The following is a 23,080-nucleotide window of genomic DNA, read 5'->3' on the forward strand; positions in this document are numbered from 1 at the left end:
GTGCATTTCTGCCTGTTATCAACTTGGCGTGGCTGCCTTTCTCATGTCCAAACTGGTCGGCGAGCCTAGCCTTTCTGTCGCCTCTGTTGATTAAGACTGCGTCAATCTTCGCTGTGTTCTCTTTTGTCATGTGCTTCTTCGACTTATTGATTATTGTTGTTTTTTTTCCTCTTCTTCTTTCTTTCTGGGTAAAGAAAATCAAATCAAATCAAAGAAAAATAAATTGATGGATTTTTTTTTCAAAATTGGAGGGAAAACTTTTTAGAAGTAAAGAATTGGTGGGAGAAACTTCAGCTCCAATAGTGATTATCATGTTATTTTCTCGATAACGGTATCTATAAAAAAATTGAAAAAGAAATTGAATGTTATTTGCTCGATAAGGTATCAATAAAAAAACTCAAAATTTTAGGATATTATTTGTTGATAAATCCAAAAAAAATTAAAAAATTTTGGGATGTTATTTGCTTGATAACGTAATATTATTTGTTCGATAATAGTATATATATAAAAAATAAAAATAAATAAGTTGTTATAAATAATAATAATAAACTCGCAAATCACTTTGGCACCAGGATATACATGGTCTCACACAAAATTTAAAAAAAAAAAAAAAAAAAAAAAAAAAGAGGTTAAAAATCACTTTTAATTACTAAACTTTCATATAAGTAATAATTTAGTCCCCAAACTTCGGTTTGTAACGATTTAGTCCCTATACTTTTAGTTTTATAACAATTTAGTCCCTATACTTTAGTATGTAACAATTTAGTCCTTAAACTTTAAAATTTGTAACGATTTAGTCTATACTATAGAAATTAATATTAAGGGTTAATGAGATTTCATACATAAATAAACCACTAAACTAATTAGAGACTTAATATTTTTACAAAATACAAAGTTTACATCATAAAGTATTAAAATTTGACATCTAATTTTGATGACTTTTTTTACTTGAGGGACTAAATTATTATAATTTGAAAGTACAAGAAATAAATTGTTACATACTAAAATTCAGGGACTAAATTATTACAAAATTGAAAACACATGGACTAAATCGTTAAAAAAAAAAAAATTATTGTTACCTCTATAAAAGTTTTGGGACTAAAAGTGTTTTTTAACCCATAAGTAAAAATGGAAGTTAATATAATTAAATTAAATTGTGTAAGGGGGACAAAATTGAAATTTGTGTTAATTGTAATTTTAAATTATACTTTGGTGGCAATCATTCTTACAGGGAGTAGGTGAGGCGGAAAGAAAGCGCAATGCATATATATATATATATATAAACAGATTCAAGATAATTAAATAAAATTGAGTTCTCAATAATAATAAATAAATAAATTTTGCATTATATTATTATGATGACGTGTTATCTTCTCCATTGGATTTTGACTTAGTTTCATGCACTCTGTCCATAAATTGGCATCCGAAACAGAGCTTCATTTTCCACCCCTTCCACTGTTTTTATCTTCTTCACATTATTCTCTCACTATTCAAATTTCAATCAATCATGGCCGTCGAAATCCAAATCATTTCCAAAGAAACAATCAAACCCTCTTCCCCAACGCCGGAGCACCTCCGCCGTTATAGTTTAGCCTTCCTCGACCAAGTCACCGTCGATGTCTACAACCCAATGGTCTATTTCTACACCGCCGGCTCCGCCACCCCCGCCGAAATCGCCAACCACCTGAAAAAATCCCTCTCCGACGTCTTGACACATTACTACCCTCTCGCCGGCAGAGTCAACTACGACGAATTTTTCATCGACTGCAATGACGACGGTATCCCCTTCATCGAAACCAGAGTCAACTGCCGACTCTCTGATGTAATGAACACGCCGTTTCCTTCTGAATTAAACAAATTTCTTCCGTTCGAATTGGACGAGCTTGACGAGGTTTCAATGGGGGTTCAGTTGAATGTGTTCGAATGCGGCGGCGTTGCTGTGGGGATCTGTATTTCTCATAAGATTAGCGATGCTCTGTCTTTTTTCATTGTGGTTAATGGGTGGGCGGCGTACTGCCGGGGAGAGAAGGAGGCATTACGGACTCATTTGTCGTCGGCGGAGCTGTTTCCGCCGGCGAAGACGGGGCTTTACAACACGAGAACGAGTATTTTCAGGCAGAGAGTGGCGAGACGGTATCAAATTGATGCTGTGAATGTTGAAAGTATTAGAGCTAAATATGCAGAGTGCCCTGCCATGCAAAACCAGAGGCGGGCATCGAGAGTTGAGGCGTTGTCTGCCTTCATCTATAGTCGTTTTATTGCCGCCATTAAAGCCGTAAGTCCTTAAGCTTTCTACACAAATACGAGCTCACTCAAGCTTACAAGAACGCTTTTTTTCATAAATGGCTTAACATTAATTGGTAATGGATTAGTTTATGCTTTTTTTTTTTTTTTTTTTTTAAATTTTGAAACAAATTAGTCTATGTGCATTACAATCACAATTTAGTCTTTTTAATGATTTGGCCGTAGAGATTTATGGGTTAAGTTGGGGTAAAGTACATTTAGATTCAACTTATCTGATCCAAATAACTATATTTTAATAATGAATTAAATTAAACCCAAATCATAAAATATTTGAGTGGAATTGATTTAGGTTACTCAACTCAAATTTAATTATTTTTTTTTAAAGTAACATGTTAATATGTAAAAGATCTTGTTTAATTATCTTCCGATATTGAAATGAGTTGGAAATCAATTTTAATTATATTATGAAAATTTTATTTCCATAGTGTTAAAAGAATTATTTTAAATAATTCGTGTATAATAAAAATCTAAAACAAAATCATGAAATTAAGTAAAATTAAAATAAATTTATGTATGTATAATTGTATTGCAAATAGAAAAAAGGAAAACATACTTTTTAATATTAATAAAAGTTAGGGTTGGCTCGAGTTATTTTTGATAAACTAATGAGTCAACCCAATCCAACCCAACCATAAAGTTTTCATTTATTTGAATCTAAACCATCATAAATCATACAAGTTAGGTTGGGTTAATCAGGTTTGGGTCATTGGATTTTTCAAACATCCCTATTAATTATTTTGAAAAATATTATTAAAATTTAATGAAATTTCGTACTCATGTAGTCAATAAACTAATCGAAAATAAAATTTATTTATATATTATAAAAATTAAGTCATTATGTAATAAAAATTGGCACTTAATTGGATTTTTAAGAAAATACTAAATCATAAAAATTTTGAAAATATAGAAACTTAAATGGTTACTTATTAAAGGTCATGAATTAAATTATTACAGATTTCAAATTACAAGCTAAATCGTTACCAACTAAATTTTAAATATCAAGACATGTTTTTGTAACTATTTCGTTTTTTTCGTTTTTGATTTTTTAAAATTAGGCCTATAAAATTGTCTTTTTTTTATTTATTTGGCTAAGAATTCAACTTTGTATTTAAGAAAGATGCAATTATTATAAAAAATTTAGATGAAGTTGACTTAATTTTCAAAAATTAAAAACCAACCATTTCGTTTGGTAACCATTTTGTTTTTGAAAATTAAGCTTATATCATGTACATTTTTTACCATGATTTGCATCTTTCTTAAGTATAATAGTTGAATTCTTAGCCAAATTCCAAAAACAAAAACAACTTTTTGAAAGCTACTTTTTTTAGTTATCAAAATTTGACTGAGTTTTTTAAACTATTGGTAGAAAAATAGATAAGAAATGAAGAAATTTGGAGATGAAAGTAGTGTCTATAGACTTAATTTTTAAAAACAAAAAGAAAATACAAAATGGTTATCAAACGGAAGAAAATGAATTTAGAGAGTGTATTATAAGGAGGACGAAATTAAAATTGGTTAATTTTGTGTTATGTATGATAGGTTTCGATGGAGGATAGAAGCTCAGAATCGGAGAAGAAGATATTCCTAGTATGTCACGCTGTAAACATACGCTCAAGACTGGACCCACCCGTCCCTGAATATGCATTCGGAAACTACTATAGATCCACTTTTGCAGTTCCCTCAGAGGGGATTCTTAACGACAACTATTGTTACGATCTTGTGAAACTGGCGAGGGAAGAAATTGGGAAGATTGACAAACACTATCTCCAAAGGCTTCAAGAAAGCTCCAAATTCCTCGACTCCATGAAGAAGGCTGCCGCCCAATTCTCCACCGGTGAGCTCATCTCTTGCTCCTTCACTAGCCTCTGTCGAATGCCCATTTACGATGTCGATTTTGGGTGGGGCAAACCCGAGTGGATCAGCTCCCCAGCATTGATCTTCAAGAATCTCTTTGTCTTCATCGATAAGAAAGATGGCGATGGAGTTGACATTTATGTTCATCTCAAAGAAGAGCACATGAATAAGTTTGAAGCTGATGAAGAGTTCCTCAAATATGCCAAGTTGCCTTCTAATTAATCATTTCAACGTCGATTATCTTTTAGTACAACAACCAAAATTGGGGTGGTATGTGGATCTCATCTCTAACATCAATGTGAAAGAGTACATGTCACATTATCTGCTCCAACTTAATTCTTCATTTTGTTTTTCTATTGAAACAAAATAAACAAATAACAAAAAAAACGTATTGTTTGTTTGTGAATTTGTTAGTTAGTCGTAGAAAAATATACCACAACACAAAGCACGTAATAACTGCAATGTAAGGTAAGTTTTCTTTTTTCTCTCCGTAAATGATTTGATTTGTCATTAAATTTATTGTTTTATGAATATGAGGACTTCTTGATCCGCCTTCTTTATTAGTGTCCATTATGACTTAAAATATCAATTCAAGAACAAGATATCCAGAGGATAGAGTCCCTTTAATACCAATTGAAATTAAAGTGGATCTAATCCAGCATACAAAAATCAAGCACCATGTTATAACATGAGTACTGACGAATATAATAGCTTAATATCAAAAAACAACAGCAGTGATAAAAGAGATACAAAAACTTGATAACTCATTTAGGTATAACATCACATACTCCTAGTGGTTGTATGTCTAATGAAAATAAATTTCACTATATAAAGAGTAGCAATTACAATAAAGTACTTATGTGATAGACTCCATCTCCAATAATTCACGTACAATTTACTTTTAGTTTCAATTTAGGTTTTCCCTAATTTTGAACTCTCCTTAGTTCTATAATAAAGTTTCGCCCAAATTTTGTATGAGATCCCTTCAACACAATATACTTAAGCTCTCCTTAAGTGTGAGCATCCATCACCTTCACGAATAAGTTTCTCCCAAACTTAATATGAGAACCTTTCAATGCAATGGAAAACTTAGGCTCACCTTGAATATGAGATAAACTTTTTTTTTTAATCACAAACATTGCATACAACCAATGATGACACTCCAACCTAGTCTAGATAAAAATCGGCAACACCCTCAACATCAAGGTACACCAAGATTACAAACATTGCATTACTTTGAACAAACTCTTAAACCCTTAATATCTACTTTCCGAATAAAAGGGTTGATCCTAAAAAACCAAGACCACAATATATGTATGTATAGCATGACCTTGAGTAGATTCAAGAAAGGAGAAAATATTCTCTAAAAAAAAGAAAAAAATGTTAGCAAATTTGAACAACACATAATCGATAGTTAAGGAAAAAATATTCTACTAGAATCTGCCTATGAAACATTATATTTAACATCATATACGAAATGTTGCTCAAGTTTTGCCAGTAATAAATTAGTCAATCATATTACAATATTATTTATATATTATAGTTTCTTTATATATAATATCTTTTGCTAGTATTGAAAGAAGACCAAATCAAATTTTGAAAACTTAAACAAAATAGTTTTTGAAAATTTGTTTTTATTTTTTTGAATTTAACTAATAATTTGGGATAAAGCCATTTTAAAGATTTGATATTACAATAAGCACAAATTTCAAAAAGAAAATCATCATAAAATAAGGTCTAAATGGTTAATTATCAAACCCATTAACGTAGTACATTGAGTGTCATTTGGATGAAATAACATGTATTTAAATATGTTGATAAAATATGATTAAATAACACAAGATCAGCATTTTGCTAATAAATTATGTTCTATAGAATGACTTGGCTAGTTGAGAATTTTTAATATATTTAAAAAAATAATAATAATATCAAGCATTAAAAACCAAAGCAAGATTAAGAATTATGTAATTTTAAAGTGAGCATTTTGTATGTATGCATACAACTAGCGGTGGAAAAGTCAACCCTGATCCAATTTTATTTTAGCGTTGACGTTCAATTTTTTTATTCCATTTCCTTTCTGAATAAGGGCATAACTGTCTAAATGCATTTCCACTTTAATAGGAGAAGTATTTGATAAAATTTAATTTTAAATAAGAAAAAATTAATATTAATACGAAAGTTATGTAATTTAGTTATATGAATGAAAGTAGATTATTATTTCAATTATTTTTCATATCAATAATTTATAATTTATTACAATATAATTATTTGAATATATATAATTTGAATGGTAACTGATTTTGTTTCATCTAAATTTATTTTATAAAAGATTTTATAAAAATATTATTATAAATAATTGAACCAATTAAAATTTGGGATTGTGAGAAAATAAGTTAATGGAATGATATATTTGAAATGGGTGATACCAAATTTTTAGAAAAATTAAAATCTAAAAATTTTCATTTAATAGATAAGTTGTTTCATCAAATTAACTTAAGCAATTAAAATTCTCGCTTTTTAAGATTGCAAAAGAAACTTCAAATCGGTTTAGTTTGATATTAAAGATATGAACTATCAAAATCTCCACGCTTCATGTTATTTTCATTAAAACAATTTTTCTTTATTGTCAATCACTTATCATGTATGATATTATAAAGCAATCTCAATTTTATATATGATTGTTCCAATTATTAAATACATGAAAAGTAACTAATAATGCCATCATAGTTTTTTTTTTTTTTTCCTTCTCATTCTATTCTCTTCTTTTATTTTCTCATCTTGTTTCTCCTTTATAAACTTGTTAGTAGACTTTCCCTAAAAAGAAAAATAATAAAAATAAACTTGTTAGTATACTTATTAGTAGAATTGTTCATTTTTATATAATGTTTAAAAATTTAAATGGCATATGATAACATTGTTTATTCTAGATTCATTATATTATTTTTTATTAGAAATTAAAAAAACATGTTCTATTAAATTAATCACAATTTACCATATTATCCTCTTAATTTTTATATTTTTAATTGTCTAAATTTAATTAAGATATTTTTTAATAAATTTTAAATTTAGTAATTTAAAGTTAATTTTTATTAAATTTGATTAAATAATAATAAGACACAATATAAGATATATAAAAGAAGTGTTAGTATATTCTATTTTTTAAAAAGTATATCAAAAAGTAACATCAATGACGACCCATTTAATGTTTATTGAAAGTATATCTAAATTAAGTATATGAACTTTAAATGAAACTAAATTCAAAATGCAGAAACCAAAAATGATATTTTTATCCATTTTTATCGAAGTTACAATTTTGTTTGAATTTCCACCTTGTTATCTTGATCTATGACTTGAATATAAACCTTTGCAAATGTCATTATTATTATGCCAACCACCGGGCCGTGGCATGGAGCTTCATGGGCATTGCCCCATTCCCAATCTACGATATTGGATTGACCTATTTCACTTAACCTAGAAACAAGCACTCAAGACATGCCAATGCTCATGAAAATCCAGATCAATTGAGTGAAACTCTTTTAAGGAACCTAAAGGCTAGAAAGGGTGGGAGAATCCAAGTATTTTTAATTCATTAAAATCTCGCATTTAGACCGAAACATAAATTATTATAAAAGGAAATCAAAATAAGTATAATTCAACCAATATAATATTTGTATTATCAACCTTAAATTCAGATGTTAGATTTTCTATCCCTACTCCATATGTTGTATAAAAAACAATAAATTATTATTAAAAAAAAATTAGAATTTATAAACGCTTAGGTTAGCTTTTAAAATTCAAGAAAACACATTAAAATATAAATCAAAACCTAACCAGTTTTATCTGATATTTGTTTTTTTAATGAAGTTTAAGTTTCAAAAGAAAAACAACGAAACAAAAAATAATTTTAATCAATATTTTTGCTTACTTAAGAAGTTAACATACAACAATTGGCATTATATTATTAGGTTGAAGTGTGATCTTCTCCATTCGACTTTGACTCAGTTTTATGCATTTGTCCATAAATTGGGATCCAAAACAGAGCTTTCCATTTCCACCCCTTCCCCTGTTTTTATCTTCTTCACATTATTCTTTTACTTTTCAAATTTCAATCAACCATGGCCGTCGAAATCCAAATCATTTCCAAAGAATCAATTAAACCCTCTTCCCCAACGCCGGAGCACCTCCGCCGTTACAGTTTCGCCTTCCTCGACCAAGTCACCGTCGATGTCTACAACCCGATGGTCTATTTCTACACCGCCGGCTCCGCCACCCCCGCCGAAATCGCCAACCACCTGAAAAAATCCCTCTCCGACGTCCTGACCCATTACTACCCTCTCGCCGGCAGAGTCAACTACGACGAATTTTTCATCGACTGCAATGACGACGGTATCCCCTTCATCGAAACCAGAGTCAACTGCCGACTCTCTGATGTAATGAACACGCCGTTTCCTTCTGAATTAAACAAATTTCTTCCGTTCGAATTGGACGAGCTTGACGAGGTTTCAATGGGGGTTCAGTTGAATGTGTTCGAATGCGGCGGCGTTGCTGTGGGGATCTGTATTTCTCATAAGATTAGCGATGCTCTGTCTTTTTTCATTGTGGTTAATGGGTGGGCGGCGTATTGCCGGGGAGAGAAGGAGGCATTACGGACTCATTTGTCGTCGGCGGAGCTGTTTCCGCCGGCGAAGACGGGGCTTTACAACACGAGAACGAGTATTTTCAGGCAGAGAGTGGTGAGACGGTTTGAGATTGATGCTGTGAATGTCGAACGTATTAGAGCTAAATATGCAGAGTGCGCTGCCATGCAAAACCAGAGGCGGCCTACGAGAGTTGAGGCCTTGTCTACCTTTATCTATGGTCGTTTTATTGCCGCCATTAAAGCTGTAAGTCCCATAGTTTCTAAACTAATACGAGTCACTCAACTTTACAAGAACACCTAAAAAAAAAAAAAGTAATTAATAATCCACGATCTTTGACCAATTATAATTGAACACTTTATGTGCGAATGTACTTAAATATTTTCTAGTTCAAAATGTATATTTATTTGAGATCATATATCAATTTTATTGGGATAAAACCAAACTATAATATCTTCATATCATTCAAATCTTCATCTACCTAAAATATAATTTGAAAATTCATTTTTATTTTAATATAAAAGTCACTTTGTAAAAATAACAATTTAGTCCATGAATTTTTTATTGTAATGATTTAGTCCCTAAACTTTTAATTTTATAATAATTTAGTCCTTAAACTTTATGTATCCCAATTTAGTCATTGTATTTTAAAATTTTTAACAATTTAGTTCCTATTTTACAAATTAGTGTTAAGATTTAATGAGATCTCTTGCATAATTAAATTAATAAAATAATTAGAGACTCAATATTTTTATAAAATATAACGAATATATCATAAAATAGTAAAAATTGAGATCTAATTTTGATAAACTTGTTTACATTGAAGACTAAATTGTTACAAATTTAAAAATACAAAGACTAAATTGTTGTATACTAAAGTTGACTAAATTATTACAAAATTGATAGTATAGAGACTAAATCTTTACAAACTATTTATGGACTAAATTATTATTTTTATGAAACTTTAGGGACAAAAAATAATTTTTAATTTAAAAAATATTTTATTCTTAATCATTTTAAAATTATTCTCCACTCAAATCTTTGACCGATAAAAGAAATAAATATGTATAATAACTACACATGTGGAAAGAAATAATATATCGATACATGTATATTTCAAAATAAATAAATAAAAGAAAGAAAAAAGAGTATATGATAAATTTGAGGTTAAAAGCATTTTTGGTTCTAATCATTAATCATTAACAAGTTATTAGTTTCACTTTCGTCACAATTTTGTTTTTGTTTGTTTGTTTTTTTTTTTTTCATTATAATTTGTGATCATTTGATTTTTTTTTAAAATTAAGACTATTTCTTCCTATTTTATTAAAATTATTTTGTTATTTTTAAAAAACAAGTATACTTCTTCTCAATTCATTACCATAATTTTTTTAGAATATCTATGAAGTGGAAGAGTTGAATTGTTTTGAAATATATAATTGATAGGTTTGTAGCGGTGAGTCGGAGAATGGAACGTGTGAATCAAAGAAAAATATATTCCTAGTATGTCACTCTGTAAACATACGGTCAAGGCTGGACCAACCAATCCCCGATTATGCATTTGGAAACTATTACAGAACCACATTCGCAGTTCCCTCAGAGGAGATTCTGAACGACGACTACTGTTACGATCTTGTGAAGCAAGCGAGGGAAGAAATTGGGAAGATCGACAAAGACTATCTCAAAAGACTTCAAGAAAGCTCCAAATTCCTCGACTCCATGAAGAAGACAGCCACCCAATTCTCCACCGGTGAGCTCATCTCTTGCTCCTTCACCAGCCTCTGTCGGATGCCCATTTACGATGCCGATTTCGGGTGGGGTAAACCCGAGTGGATTAGCTCCCCTGCCTTGATATTCAAGAACCTCTTTGTCTTCATTGATAAGAAAGATGGCGATGGAGTTGACATTTATGTTCATCTCAAAGAAGAGCACATGAACAAGTTTGAAGTTGATCAAGAGTTTCTCAAGTATGTCAAATTGCCATCTAATTAATCATTTCAGTTTCCATTATTTTTTTAGTACGATTAATATTTGGGTGTTATGTGATTTTGAATCTCTAATTTCAATGTGAAGAAAAATATGTCACATTCTCTACGTTTAAGTTAATTTTCAATTTCGTTTGTTTATTGAAACAAAATAAAAGAACCAATATGTTGGTGAATTTGTTAGTGGTAAAAAGATACCACATTAGAAAGTTAGTAAATTATTGTAATGTAAAGTAAAATTTTGGTTTCTCATTATTGTTTTATGGATGTGTGTGTTGGATCAGAAGGTAAGCATATCTCATGAAAAAAATTGATGTGTTTTGCAATAAGGATTTTACATTTTTTTTTTAAAAAAAAAACATTTGATTTTCTAGTTACATTCGACCAAAAAAAGTTTTTCATAACTGTATAAATATATAATCTCTTTGTTATGTAATTTACTTTTTGTAAGTGTTTTAAACATCAAGTTGAATTTAAAAATTAAAAAGAGTAGTTTTTGAAAAACTACCAAATTCAAATATTTATATGAAGTGATAGAAACCATTTTAAAATTTAGTGAACTAACACAAATCTTAAAAATAATGATGATTTTAAAAACTGACAAATTCACAGTTTGTATTTATTTTTTCAACTCGGGTTTTGAATTAGGTGTAATATTTTGTTAAATTCAATGATTTTTTTTTTAAAAAAACTTGTGTTTAATTATCTTAAACTTTTATGTGTTAAATATGCTTTTTTTAATTATAAATTAGTAGAGTGAAGCTAATTTGACAAAGGTTCGAAATCACTCTCTCTATTTTTTTTTATGATTTGATGGCTAAAATAGCTAATCAATTATTAATTAAAAACTTTCAATGATAGAGTATAACTACAATGCTCTTATTCCCGACTAAAAAAAGATCCTCTATTATGCTTAAATCAACCTTGTTGAGTCACATGATGTCTATGATCTCCACAACTTCTTACATTTGATGGTTGACCCCAGTTTGAAATTTGATACCCTTGTTACGATGTCGATGCATCACATATTGATCATCACCATCTTCGAGCATACTAAGTGTTGATGGAAAAAAATTGAAATGTTGATGGTGTTGGCATCATGGAACTAGGGATACAATGATCGATAGGGGTTGTTTGTGTTGGGGTGTATGTCCTAAAGCCTTGTAGTTATATGTCAGTTGAATCAATGGTTGACTCATTTTATGAAACTTATGCAATAATCCAATAAACAAAATTCAAGATTATTTGATGTAACTTAAACATGTATGTGGATACATATGGGTGGATCATGTTTAAGTGATAACCTAACTGGTCTATAGTATATGTATAAGATTGGGTGTCTTATCTTAGTAATACTACTGATATGATCCGCTTTGTAAATGTTATAATTGTTGTAAAGTTTTACAAATGATCTGATCCTGATCATTCATATGGAGATATATAAGTAGGGATATCCTATACAAAGAGTTTGTATAAGATCGGATCACGAAATGTTGAGTATTTCTTTGTAATGTTGTTGCTAGAAGAGACTTACATTTCACCAGGATGACCATAGATGACTTGACCTTAATCCTGAGTGAGTTGTAAACTCTTGTCCATTAGGGTAGTCCTTTGATTTGTTTGGATGAGAGTGTCCAAGTTCGCCAACTCAATATACCTATCATTTTGGGGATTCGTCTGATAGGAAAGATGGGAAGAAAACTATACAAAAAGAAATTCACTCCTTCCCTATAGTTAGGGTAAGAAGATAAATTAGTCCTTTAAGGGCTGATTCTGGGGCTTGAACAGTGAGGCGCCTCACCCTCTCCTGGCTCGAGAGGGGTTCAGTCATAGTTGGACTATGACTAATTGTTCATTAGAGGGATCGGTGGTATTTAAGGAGTTAGATATAAGTACAAAGGTAAAACGGTAATTTGACTCAACTGTACTTACAAGCAATTAGTGAATGGTCAACGCATTGTTGATTGGTTTTATCCAATGGACACATAAATATATCTATAGTGCGAAGAATGCAGTTGTCAGTCTTTGTGAAGTGACCGACAATTTGTTGGGTTGTATGTCCTAAAACTCGTGGTTTGTAAACATTAGAACTTATTCTGAGAATTCAATAAAGTTGTTGTTGAATATATTGTTCTTTTAGAAATCCAATAAACCTAAGTCACTTGACTATTATTTGAGTATTTGAACTTTATGTGGAGACATACAAGTGGATCAGGTTCCAGTAAATAGTCAAAATGATCTATAGTATATGAATAAGGTTGGGTACCTTATTCTGGTAACACTATTAGATGCAGTCTACTATGTAGTTATTACAAAGAGTTGTAAAGTGCTACATACAAAATGATCCTAATTCGTGCATGTTGAGACATGAGGAGTGAGGGTGTCCTGCGTAAATGAATTTTGTGCAAGATCGGACCACGAAACCTGTCACTCTTACTTTATAACGTTGTTTACTGTTTAAGACTGACTATTTCGAAGCGATGACCTAGGTAACTTAACCTAAATTCTGAGCTAACTATGAACTCCTGTTTGTTCGAGATTATCCTTTGATCTGCAAACGATGAGAGTAGACCAATTGTCTCTGCTCAATAAGCTTACCATTTTGGGGAAAAGACCGGATGAATAGCTGGGAACATAGGGTGCAAGAGGGAATTCACTCCTACCTGATTAGGGTTAGTAGAGAGGTTGTTCCCTTCAAGTGCTTATTCTGGGTCTTGAACAAGAGGCCTCACCCTCTCATTGACCTGAAAGGGATTCGATTTGTTGATTGGATCACAAATCAATTGTTCATTAGGGGATCAGTAGAACTTAAGGGACAAGAGGTAATTTCGGGGATAAAACAGAGATTCGACCCGACCCTTATTATGAGCAACCTGTGAAAGGTTAACTTACTAATAATGGTTATATCGAGTGGACATAATATTTCTATAGTGAGGGGAGTTCAGCTATGGGTTTTAGTGGAATCACTCATTAGTTATCGAATGGCGGTTAGATCGGACTAATGAGTTTAGCCGATTAATCTCGGATCGTTGGAGTCCATGATCTGTAGGTCCGCGAGGTCCCTCTACTAGCTCGTCAATGGGTAAGCTTTAGGGTAGCTTGAGAAATTAATTTGAAACTTTCAAATTAAACGGAACAAGAGAATAAATATTTAAATATGATTTAAATATATGAAGATGATTATTGTGCAAAAATTAATTTATAAAATTGATTTAATAAAATCAAATTTTAATGAAAATGATTTAAAAGTCATTTTTTGTTTTAAAAAAAACGAAAAAACGTTTTGCATGGATTGCACAAAATGGAAAAAGAGTTTTCTTCATTATCCTCATCTTTATGCTCACACACAAACTATGATCTTCTCTACTTTGATTCTCCAAGCATGAGCTACAAGCCATACACTCCATCACTTTGCATGTTCATCTAAATATATAAAGAAGATTGGAGTTGTTGGAGAAGAAAAAAGAATACAAAATTTTGAGAGAAATTTCGGTGAAGAAAAAACTGTCTTCTTCAACTTGCTGCTGTGAGCTTTCCCTATTTCTTCACATCTTCAAGTTGTTCTTGAGTCCCACAACTCTACCTAAAGCTCCAAGAGCATATTAGGAAAGGCTTTGAGGTGGTTCACGTTGATATCAAGTGAAGATAACAACTGAATAGACATTTTCTTGGAGAGTTCGTAAAAGGTATGTTCTGAAAACCCATTTTTATGACAGCATGCTTTAGTTTTTGCCAAAATTAGTGAATTAGAATGCTTATGGATCCTTGATACTTCCGCTGCATGTTGTTTCACTCTTATACAATTAATGAATGTTGGTTAATTTGATTAAAGAGTTTAATCAATTAATCTCGTATCATTGAAGTTTCAATCTACAGATCCCCTCTTTAGCTCAATAAGGACTAATGGGAATCAAATTAATTTTGGTTTAATTTGAATTGTTCAAATTAATTAAAGAGAATTAATTATATAAGATACAATTAAATAATATATATAGATACATTATAAAACATAGTATATGTTAATACATTACATAATTCTATGAGAGAAATAAATATTTAAATATGATTCAAATATTAATTTTTTTTAAAATGATTCATATGAAAACTATATGTTATAATTTAATGTGAATATGATTCATATTGAATTTACGTAGTTTTATGAGAGAAATAAATATTTGAATATGATTCAAATATTAATTATGTAAATATGATTCATATAGAAACTATATGTTAAAATTAATATGAATATGATTCACATTAAATTTATATAGTTAGATGAGAAGGGTTATTATATGAATGTGGTTTATATATATAAAAAAAACTATAGGTTATATTATATATATGATATAATATAAACTATAGGTTATATGTTATATGTGATATAACATATAGTTTAATATTTATATATATTAAGTTAGTTGATTTTTCTAAATAAAAAACGGGGAGGGAGTTGTAACTCCTTCAATCTCTTTCGAACCCACCTCTCACGTAAGAAGGAGAAGAGAGAAAGTGGTTCTCTAAAACTTCATCTTCTTCCTCTGAATTCTCTTTGGATAAAGAGGAATTCTCACAGATTACTCACCATCTCTCATAATCCTTCCCTCTTGCCAAAATTGAGTGCAAACCCACAACTCTGCATGATTCTCATCCCTAAGAATAACGGAGAAGACCCCACAATGGTGTTCGCTGCAGTGCTCGTAAGATTGGGAGAAGACAACGCGAATTGGAGAGAAAGGTGAAGAATTGGTCTTCAAGGATAAGTGATCTCCGGATCTCTTATTCCTCTTCTTTTTCAGTAATTAGCATGCCTAATTAGAATGCATATTATGTTTTCGTCCTCTATCAATTGCGTTCTAAAATCCTTTCCGTTGCGGGTATTCACACATACTTTCATTTAGATATTCATTCTAAATATCAAGTTGAATTTGGAACATCCTGATGTCTAGCGGGATTACCTTGTTCTTCATTGGGAACATCACCATCGAAATATCACACTCTATATATAGATGTAAGTGTATGCAAGGTCGTTGTAGTCATTCTAGCCATTGCAGGCGTTTTTTCAGATATTGTCATATTTTAAAAATTGTGCTAAAAAAGAATTGAAGTGTCTTAGAATAATTAATCATATAATTAAATAATAAAATCAAATCATCCTATTAAATAACAAATTCATACCAAAAAGTAATAGAGACAACTAATTTCGTTATTAATAGTGTTATGTTGTGCAATGTTGATTTAAATTATCGTCTTGTTTGCTTTATTGTTATTTAATTAACACAAGTTTTCTCCAACCAAACCCAAATATAAGCCTGATTAATGTATCCAGAAAAGTACCAGAGTCGAATACAGGGACTTTGTGATAATTAATTTTTGTTGGTCCTAATGATTTTCAAAGAATAAAATTAATCAATATGAATGAGGATTGTTTGTACAAATAAAATGAAAGACTATTTAAAAAAATTAAAAATGGGAAGATGAAGATGGATGGAAAGAGTGATGACGAGAGTGTGATGCATCGAGAGTGTGAGTGAATGTACGTTGAATGAGAAGATGATATGCGTTGATGATGAGACTGCAACACAAATATAGACAGCTTGTGTTAATGAGTAAAAATCAATGACTACAACACAAATATAGACAGCTTGTGTTAATGAGTAAAAATCAATGACTAAAGTAGGGTTGATAAGATTTACCAACATTCACCCGTATTTATGCATAAGGATCCGTTCATGCTTTTAACTTAATAAAATATAGTAACCACCTCTCAATGTTTATGTCACATTAATATTATCTCTAAGACACATGCTTAAGTTAAAATAGACTTTATTTCTAAAACCACTTCTTTCCTTACTTAACGATTTCCATAGCTACTTACTCAAGCAGTTAACTATTTCTACTTAAATCAATTGATCAGATTGATTCAAGCAACAGAATCAAGTACATACTAAACAAGATGAACTTTCATTTATGCCAAACTCGTGAGAATGTTGATTTTACTCTTCCCAACCCATTAGGAATTTAATAACTCATTATGGAGAAGAATGAACACACGGATGAATAAAAAATGATAGAGATCATGATATCGCCTACTAATATTAGAATACCATTCAATGTAACCTGACTCAACATACATACCATTAGGGGTGAGCATGTTAGACCGAAAAACCAGCACGACCGACCCAAACCGACCGAAATGGAGTCAGACGGTCGAAAATTTAAATAAATTGGTCATGGTTGGTTTTCAATTTTTCGAAACAAATTTATCAGCGGTCGGGGTGCGTATGGGTCGGGTCTCGACCAAACCCAACCAATTTATTTAAATATATATATAATGTTATTAGGGTAAATTTAGTCTTTATTCTTTCTTCCGCACCTGCAGGCCACAGCACAGCATCCGCTCTGAACGCGAGCTGCAGACTTTGTTCTTCCAGCAAACTTCGTTCCAACTTTCTTCTTTCTTCTTCGTTCCAACTTCCAGTCCAGCCGGCAGCCAGCGACAGCGTTGCCATCATTCCAGCCAGCACTCTAGTTAGTCACAGCCAGCAGACTTCGTTCCAACTTTCTTCTTTCTTCCACTTCGTACGAATGCCATCGTTCCACTCCGCACACACGTCATTCTAGCCAGTAGACTTCCAGCCCAACTTCCTTATTTTCCGTATCTTCATCTTGATATCTTCCATTCCAGCCGTTTCAATGTATTGTAGATTGTAGATTCCAACCGTTTCAATATATTGTAGATTGTAAATTCCAGCCATTTCAATAGAAATTAGTTTGATTTATGGATGTGTGGGTAGTGATTGACTGATTGTAATGTATTGTAGATTGTACACAGTGGCCAAAAAAAGGGAAATTAGTTTGAAATAAAAAATGGAAATTAGTTTTTTAAAAGAATTGTCCAAGCAATTCTTAGTGTGCATGAACTTAACAATCTTGCTGAGTTTATGTGAAGCTGAAATACTTTGAGTTTTTGTGAATTGTGTGATACTAACGTTTGACATAGTGTGGTTCAGCTACGTGGATTCAATGGATATGGAGTTTGATGGAACTGCAACTGATGCTTCAAAAAATGAATGAGATGCAGAAAAAAGGGATGCCAATGCAAATATCGTTGATGTTGATTCAGCAAATGAGACATCAGATGTTCCAAATCCATCAAAAAGAAGCAAGGCAGTGAAAAAATCCATGGTTTGAGATCATTTTGAGAGGCTAAAAGGTGATCCTAAAGACCCTCATGCTCGATGTAAGTACTATGGAGTTGTCTATGCATGTCATTCCAAACATGATGGTACTGGGACTATGAAGAATCATTTGGAAAATTGTAAAAAATACCCTTACCAGAAAAAGAAAGATCCAACCCAAATGACATTAGCTTTCAAAACTAAAGACAAAGACAATGTTGGGGATAATACGTCACAACTTGTATGTGAGTCATATAGTTTAGAGAGTTGTTGGGAAGCATTGGTTGAAATGGTAATTGTTGATGACTTACCATTCAAGTTTGTGGAGAGTAGAGGATTTAAGAAATTTGTCGATAGATTAACATGTGCAAGTCAACCTAGATTTTTTGTTCCATCTCGGTTTACTGTGGCTAGAGAGGTGCTTAATTTGTATGTTAATGAGAAAAAGTGTTTGAAAGACATGTTTGTAAACAAGAAGTACAAAGTTTCTCTCACTACAGATTGTTGAACATCAGGAAAAAAATATAAATTACATGGTACTAACTGCCTATTTCATAGATTCTGATTGAAGATTACATAAAAGGATACTTAGTTTTTGTCCAATTGAGAATCATAAAGGTGATACTATTGGTAAAACCATTGAAAAGAATTTGAAGGATTGGGGCATTGAAAGGATAATGACTTTGACTATTGATAATGCAAGTTCGAATGACACTACCATTGCTTATCTTCTGAAAAAAATTCAATAAGGGGTTATTGTTTGGCAGAGAATTTTTGCATGTTCGTTGTTGTGCTCATATATTAAATCTCATAGTATGTGATACTTTTAAGGAATATGATGATTGCATTGAAAGGATTCGATATGTTGTACGATTTATAAGATCTTCTCCTGCATATTTTTTTAAATTTAAAAAGTGCACTGAAATTGAAAAATTTTCTTGTAAGAGTTTGTGTTTTTATGTTTCCACTAAATGGAACTCTACATATTTGATGCTTGAGGCAACTATGAAGTTTGAAAAGGTTTTTGATAGATTAAAAGATGAAGATGCTTCTTATAGACACGATTTTTCACTAAATAAAGAAGATTGGACAAATGCTAAGATGTTGATTAGGTTTTTAAAGGTCTTTTATGATGTGACATTGAAAATTTCAGGGTCATTGTACACCACATTGAATATGGTTTTTCATCATATTACAATGATTCAGAATTGTATACGTTTGAATGCTGGTAGTGCAAATGCAACGCTTGTTGGAATGGCCAATAGCATGAAGGCCAAATTTGAGAAGTATTTAAGGGAACAATGAAAAGAATAATCTATTGTTGTATGTTGCTATTATGCTAGATCCTCGAAAAAAAGTTAAGGTTTGTATCTTTTTGCCTTAAAAAAAATTTGGGCCAAAGGTTGCCAAATCTATGAGAAATGTAGTGGAACAATGTTGTAGTTGTCTCTTTCATGAGTATAGTATTACTCATACTCAGAGTGGGAATGGGAGTGGGAGTGAGAGTACTACTACTAATACACCAATTGTGTCAGCGTCAAAGACCATGATTGATTGTGATCCAACTAAAAAGGTGGGTGAAGATTTTGTCTATGATACAATTGATCTTAATTTTGAAGCGATGAGACTACACCTTTCGAACAGGGGTCAAAGATTGATATTTATTTGTTGGAAGCCAATGTTAAGAATAAGATGATTTTGACATACTTCAATGGTGGAAAAGGAACAATCGGTTCTTAGTCGTATGGCTATAGATATTTTGACAATTCCAGTATCTACTGTAGTGTTTGAGTCGGCTTTTAGTACAGGAGGATGTGTTGTTGATTCATCGTGTTGTTTATTGGCTCCAAAAATAGTGGAGGCTCTCATTTGTACTCAAAATTGGCTAAATTTTGGTCCAATAGATCTTGAACTTCAAAATGACATGGAAGAAGCTTCATTATTTGAAGAAGGTATTTATTCATCATTTGTATTTTGTAATTGTAACTTGTTAGATTAAAATCTTAATAAGTTTGTCTTTCTCTTCTTAATCTTAATTATATAGGATTCAAAGCGGTTATGGACAATGAAAAAGACATTTAAGACCTTCCAGATTTTGCAAAGTTGTCAGTTATCGATTAAGCATTTATCATTTGATTTTATAGTAATTTGGTTGTATTTGACAATTGACTTTACGTCTTATTGTAATTGGGTTGTATTTGACAATTGACTTTATGTTTTATTGTAATTGGGTTGTATTTGACAATTGACTTTATGTTGCAATTTCTAATTTGATTGTATATATGTGTCATGTGATATTTCTATTTGTGACTACACTCTCGACTTTCATATTAGTTTTGTTTTCAAATATATTTGTAATATGTATTAAAGGTTCTTTAAGCAATTAAGCGAATCGAATACAATCCCAAACAATGGACATGTTAATTGTTAAATATTAAGGGTTGTCAAATCAAATCATATCAATATCTTATTTTTAATACCTCTAGGCTAGCTCTATTCCATAAATATTAAAATAATAAAATATGAAATAGTATCTTGAATTCTGAATCACAATCACAAATTAAGAAAAAAAACTAAACATGATTGATAAGGAAGTTAATAAATAGTTGATTTTTTATTTGTATTTAAAAAAATGTTATTTATAACGATAATGATTTATAACTAAATATAACTTCTACCTAATAGAAAATTTTCTTAGAATTTTAATAAATAAATAAAACTTCTTTAAAAGGAAGAAAAAAATAAAAAATTTACAAAACCCAACCAAAACTGACCAACCGACCGACCGATTGGATAGCCGATCGTGTTTCTATTCAGTCGATGGTTGGGACTGGTTTGGATATATTCTAAACCAATTCTAGTTGGTTTGGCGTCGGTCTGGTCAAAAAACCGACACCGACTGGTCGATGATCACCTCTACATACATTGTTAATAGAATGTCCATTAATAATCAAAATTTTTCAATTATCCCAAATTGATATTCGATGAGCCAAATATCTAGTCCAATCCAACTCATATCTGCCTCGTAAAATCGTGTGAATGTAGTCCAACGTCTGTATCGCAAGGTTTAGGAATTTGTTGCAATCTCCCAAATTTGCGCATCACACAATTTGGATGATGTCATTCTACCATAAAAAACATATGAATAGACATCTAGATATCCATAACTCATAATCGTCGAGACAATATGTTCGCAGTCTTTGGATTACATGATCATATTGTAGGGATAAAAGCCCTAACGCAGCGGAAGAACCAATACCCAACTTGAAATTAATTTAGAATCCAAAATACCAGTACACTGGCAAAATAAATAGAATAAAACAAAGATGTAAAAAAAACCTCAACCTACTGTATAAATTAGGTTAAGCATGCTTTACTTTTTTGGGAATTTAATCTTACAGAGAATGAAAGACGTCACATACTCTCGTTAATAACTCAAATGAAAAGATCAATTCTTCTTGGGATGGATTAACGAACACCACCACTTGGGAGTCTCCCTATTCTTTGAGAAATTAGGATTATTAGTTTGTGGGAACTAATCTCAAAATGGGAAAAGAAAATCATAAGAATGGTGTAATTTTTCTTGAGAGAATTTCAGAGAGAGATTTTTCCACCAATAACTTTTTATGATTGATCTTCAAAACTTCTTCATATTTCAAATATACTATGTGTGAGAGCCTGGAGAGAAAGAAACAGTTAAACGTGGGCAGTGATCCACGTTTTTTATAACTCTCACTTATGGGAGTTATTTTTATTATTATTTAATTTAATAAATCAATTAAATAATTAATAACTTAATTTAATTAATTAAATCTAATTTAATTAATAAATCCATTTAAATGATATTTAAACGAACATTTCTCACATAACCTATAGTATTAATTCAATTAATTTAATAAAATAAAATAATTAATTAATTGTCAAATTAAATATCAAATATTCGATTTGGCCTATATTTGAATCATATTCAATTGTATTTCTCTCATAACCTATAGTTTTAATGTGCATTGAGACACATTAATATTAACCTAGTTTAATGTGAATACAATTCATATTAATATTTGAACTTCTTCAAATATTTAATTCTCTCATAAATTAATTTTGGATTATATCCAAAATTAAATTTTTATTATAAAGTTTAATTAAAATATAAACTTTATGTTATAATATATCATCATACATTATGCTACTTCCAAAGTGAATTTGAACATTTCAAATTCTATTCAAGACATAATTATCTCAATGCCCTTTACAAGCTAGTAAGGGACCTAATGGGCCTACCGATCAGAAGCTCAAACAATATGAGATTAATTGGTTAAACTCATTAATCAAATTAATCAATATTTGTTAATTATGGGTACACTCCACTAAACACTGCAACCATGGATACAAACCAATAATAACAAGTTAGTCCTTCACGAATGTCTATAACACTAGTTGGGTCAAATTACTATTTTACCCCTAGGTTACCTTTGTATCCTTAAGTAGCAGTATTCCTCTAATGAACAACTTGTTTATGGTCTAACCATTAAATAGAAACCCCTCTTGGGCTAGTGAGAGGATAAAGCCCTTTATTCAAGTCCCAGAGACACCACTTAAGGTAACACTCATCTGCTTACCATAAAGTCGGGAAGGAGTGAAATTCATCTTGTATTATTATGTTTTCAACTCTCCACTCGGTCTTGTCCCCAAAATGGTAGGTATATTAAGTCAGCAAACTAACCACTATCACCCATACAAAACAAAGGACAATCTCTCGTGAACAAGAGTTCATAATACACTCAGGATTAAAACTAAGTTGCATAGGCCATCCTGTTGAAATAGAAACCTAGCTAGTCATGGGAGTTACATCTAGTGGTTACTATTTTGTGGTCCAGACTTATGCAAACTCATTGCATAAGATACCTCCACTCGCATGTTACCTACACGAATGCATTGGATCATTGCGTTTGAATCAAATACAAAGTAGCCCATATCCATAGTGTCACCAGAATAAGGTACCCAGCCTTATCCCTATACTATAAACCCTTTAGGTTGTATCTTGAACATCGATTCCTATATGTCTCCACAGACAATTCAAGACTCAAAAACAACCTAGGATGTTTGTTTATTGGATTTAGGGTTA

The 23,080-nt window shown here is 31.1% G+C and overlaps 2 protein-coding genes across 2 annotated transcripts; both read left to right on the top strand.

The window, feature by feature from the left end:
* Nucleotides 1-1,431: 1,431 nt before the first annotated feature.
* On the top strand, nucleotides 1,432-4,726 carry LOC120082231 (stemmadenine O-acetyltransferase-like). Its single transcript, XM_039037507.2, has 2 exons — nucleotides 1,432-2,275; nucleotides 3,844-4,726. Exons 1-2 carry the CDS (start codon nucleotides 1,508-1,510, stop codon nucleotides 4,378-4,380), a joined length of 1,305 nt encoding a protein of 434 aa, XP_038893435.1. The 5' UTR covers nucleotides 1,432-1,507; the 3' UTR covers nucleotides 4,381-4,726.
* Nucleotides 4,727-8,143: 3,417 nt separating this feature from the next.
* On the top strand, nucleotides 8,144-11,029 carry LOC120082196 (stemmadenine O-acetyltransferase-like). Its single transcript, XM_090315712.1, has 2 exons — nucleotides 8,144-9,041; nucleotides 10,239-11,029. Exons 1-2 carry the CDS (start codon nucleotides 8,274-8,276, stop codon nucleotides 10,782-10,784), a joined length of 1,314 nt encoding a protein of 437 aa, XP_090171838.1. The 5' UTR covers nucleotides 8,144-8,273; the 3' UTR covers nucleotides 10,785-11,029.
* The last annotated feature ends 12,051 nt before the right edge of the window (nucleotides 11,030-23,080 follow it).

Source organism: Benincasa hispida, chromosome 7 (assembly GCF_027475165.1).
Source record: "Benincasa hispida cultivar pf3 chromosome 7, pf3_genome.v1.1, whole genome shotgun sequence".
Taxonomy (NCBI): Eukaryota; Viridiplantae; Streptophyta; class Magnoliopsida; order Cucurbitales; family Cucurbitaceae; genus Benincasa; species Benincasa hispida.

Excerpts from the sequence above, each read along its gene's own strand:
- LOC120082231 (XM_039037507.2), top strand. The coding sequence starts at position 1,508 with ATGGCCGTCGAAATCCAAATCATTTCCAAAGAAACAATCAAACCCTCT. Across the intron at positions 2,276-3,843 it reads TTATTGCCGCCATTAAAGCC|GTTTCGATGGAGGATAGAAG; the intron begins GTAAGTCCTTAA and ends TATGTATGATAG.
- LOC120082196 (XM_090315712.1), top strand. The coding sequence starts at position 8,274 with ATGGCCGTCGAAATCCAAATCATTTCCAAAGAATCAATTAAACCCTCT. Across the intron at positions 9,042-10,238 it reads TTATTGCCGCCATTAAAGCT|GTTTGTAGCGGTGAGTCGGA; the intron begins GTAAGTCCCATA and ends TATAATTGATAG.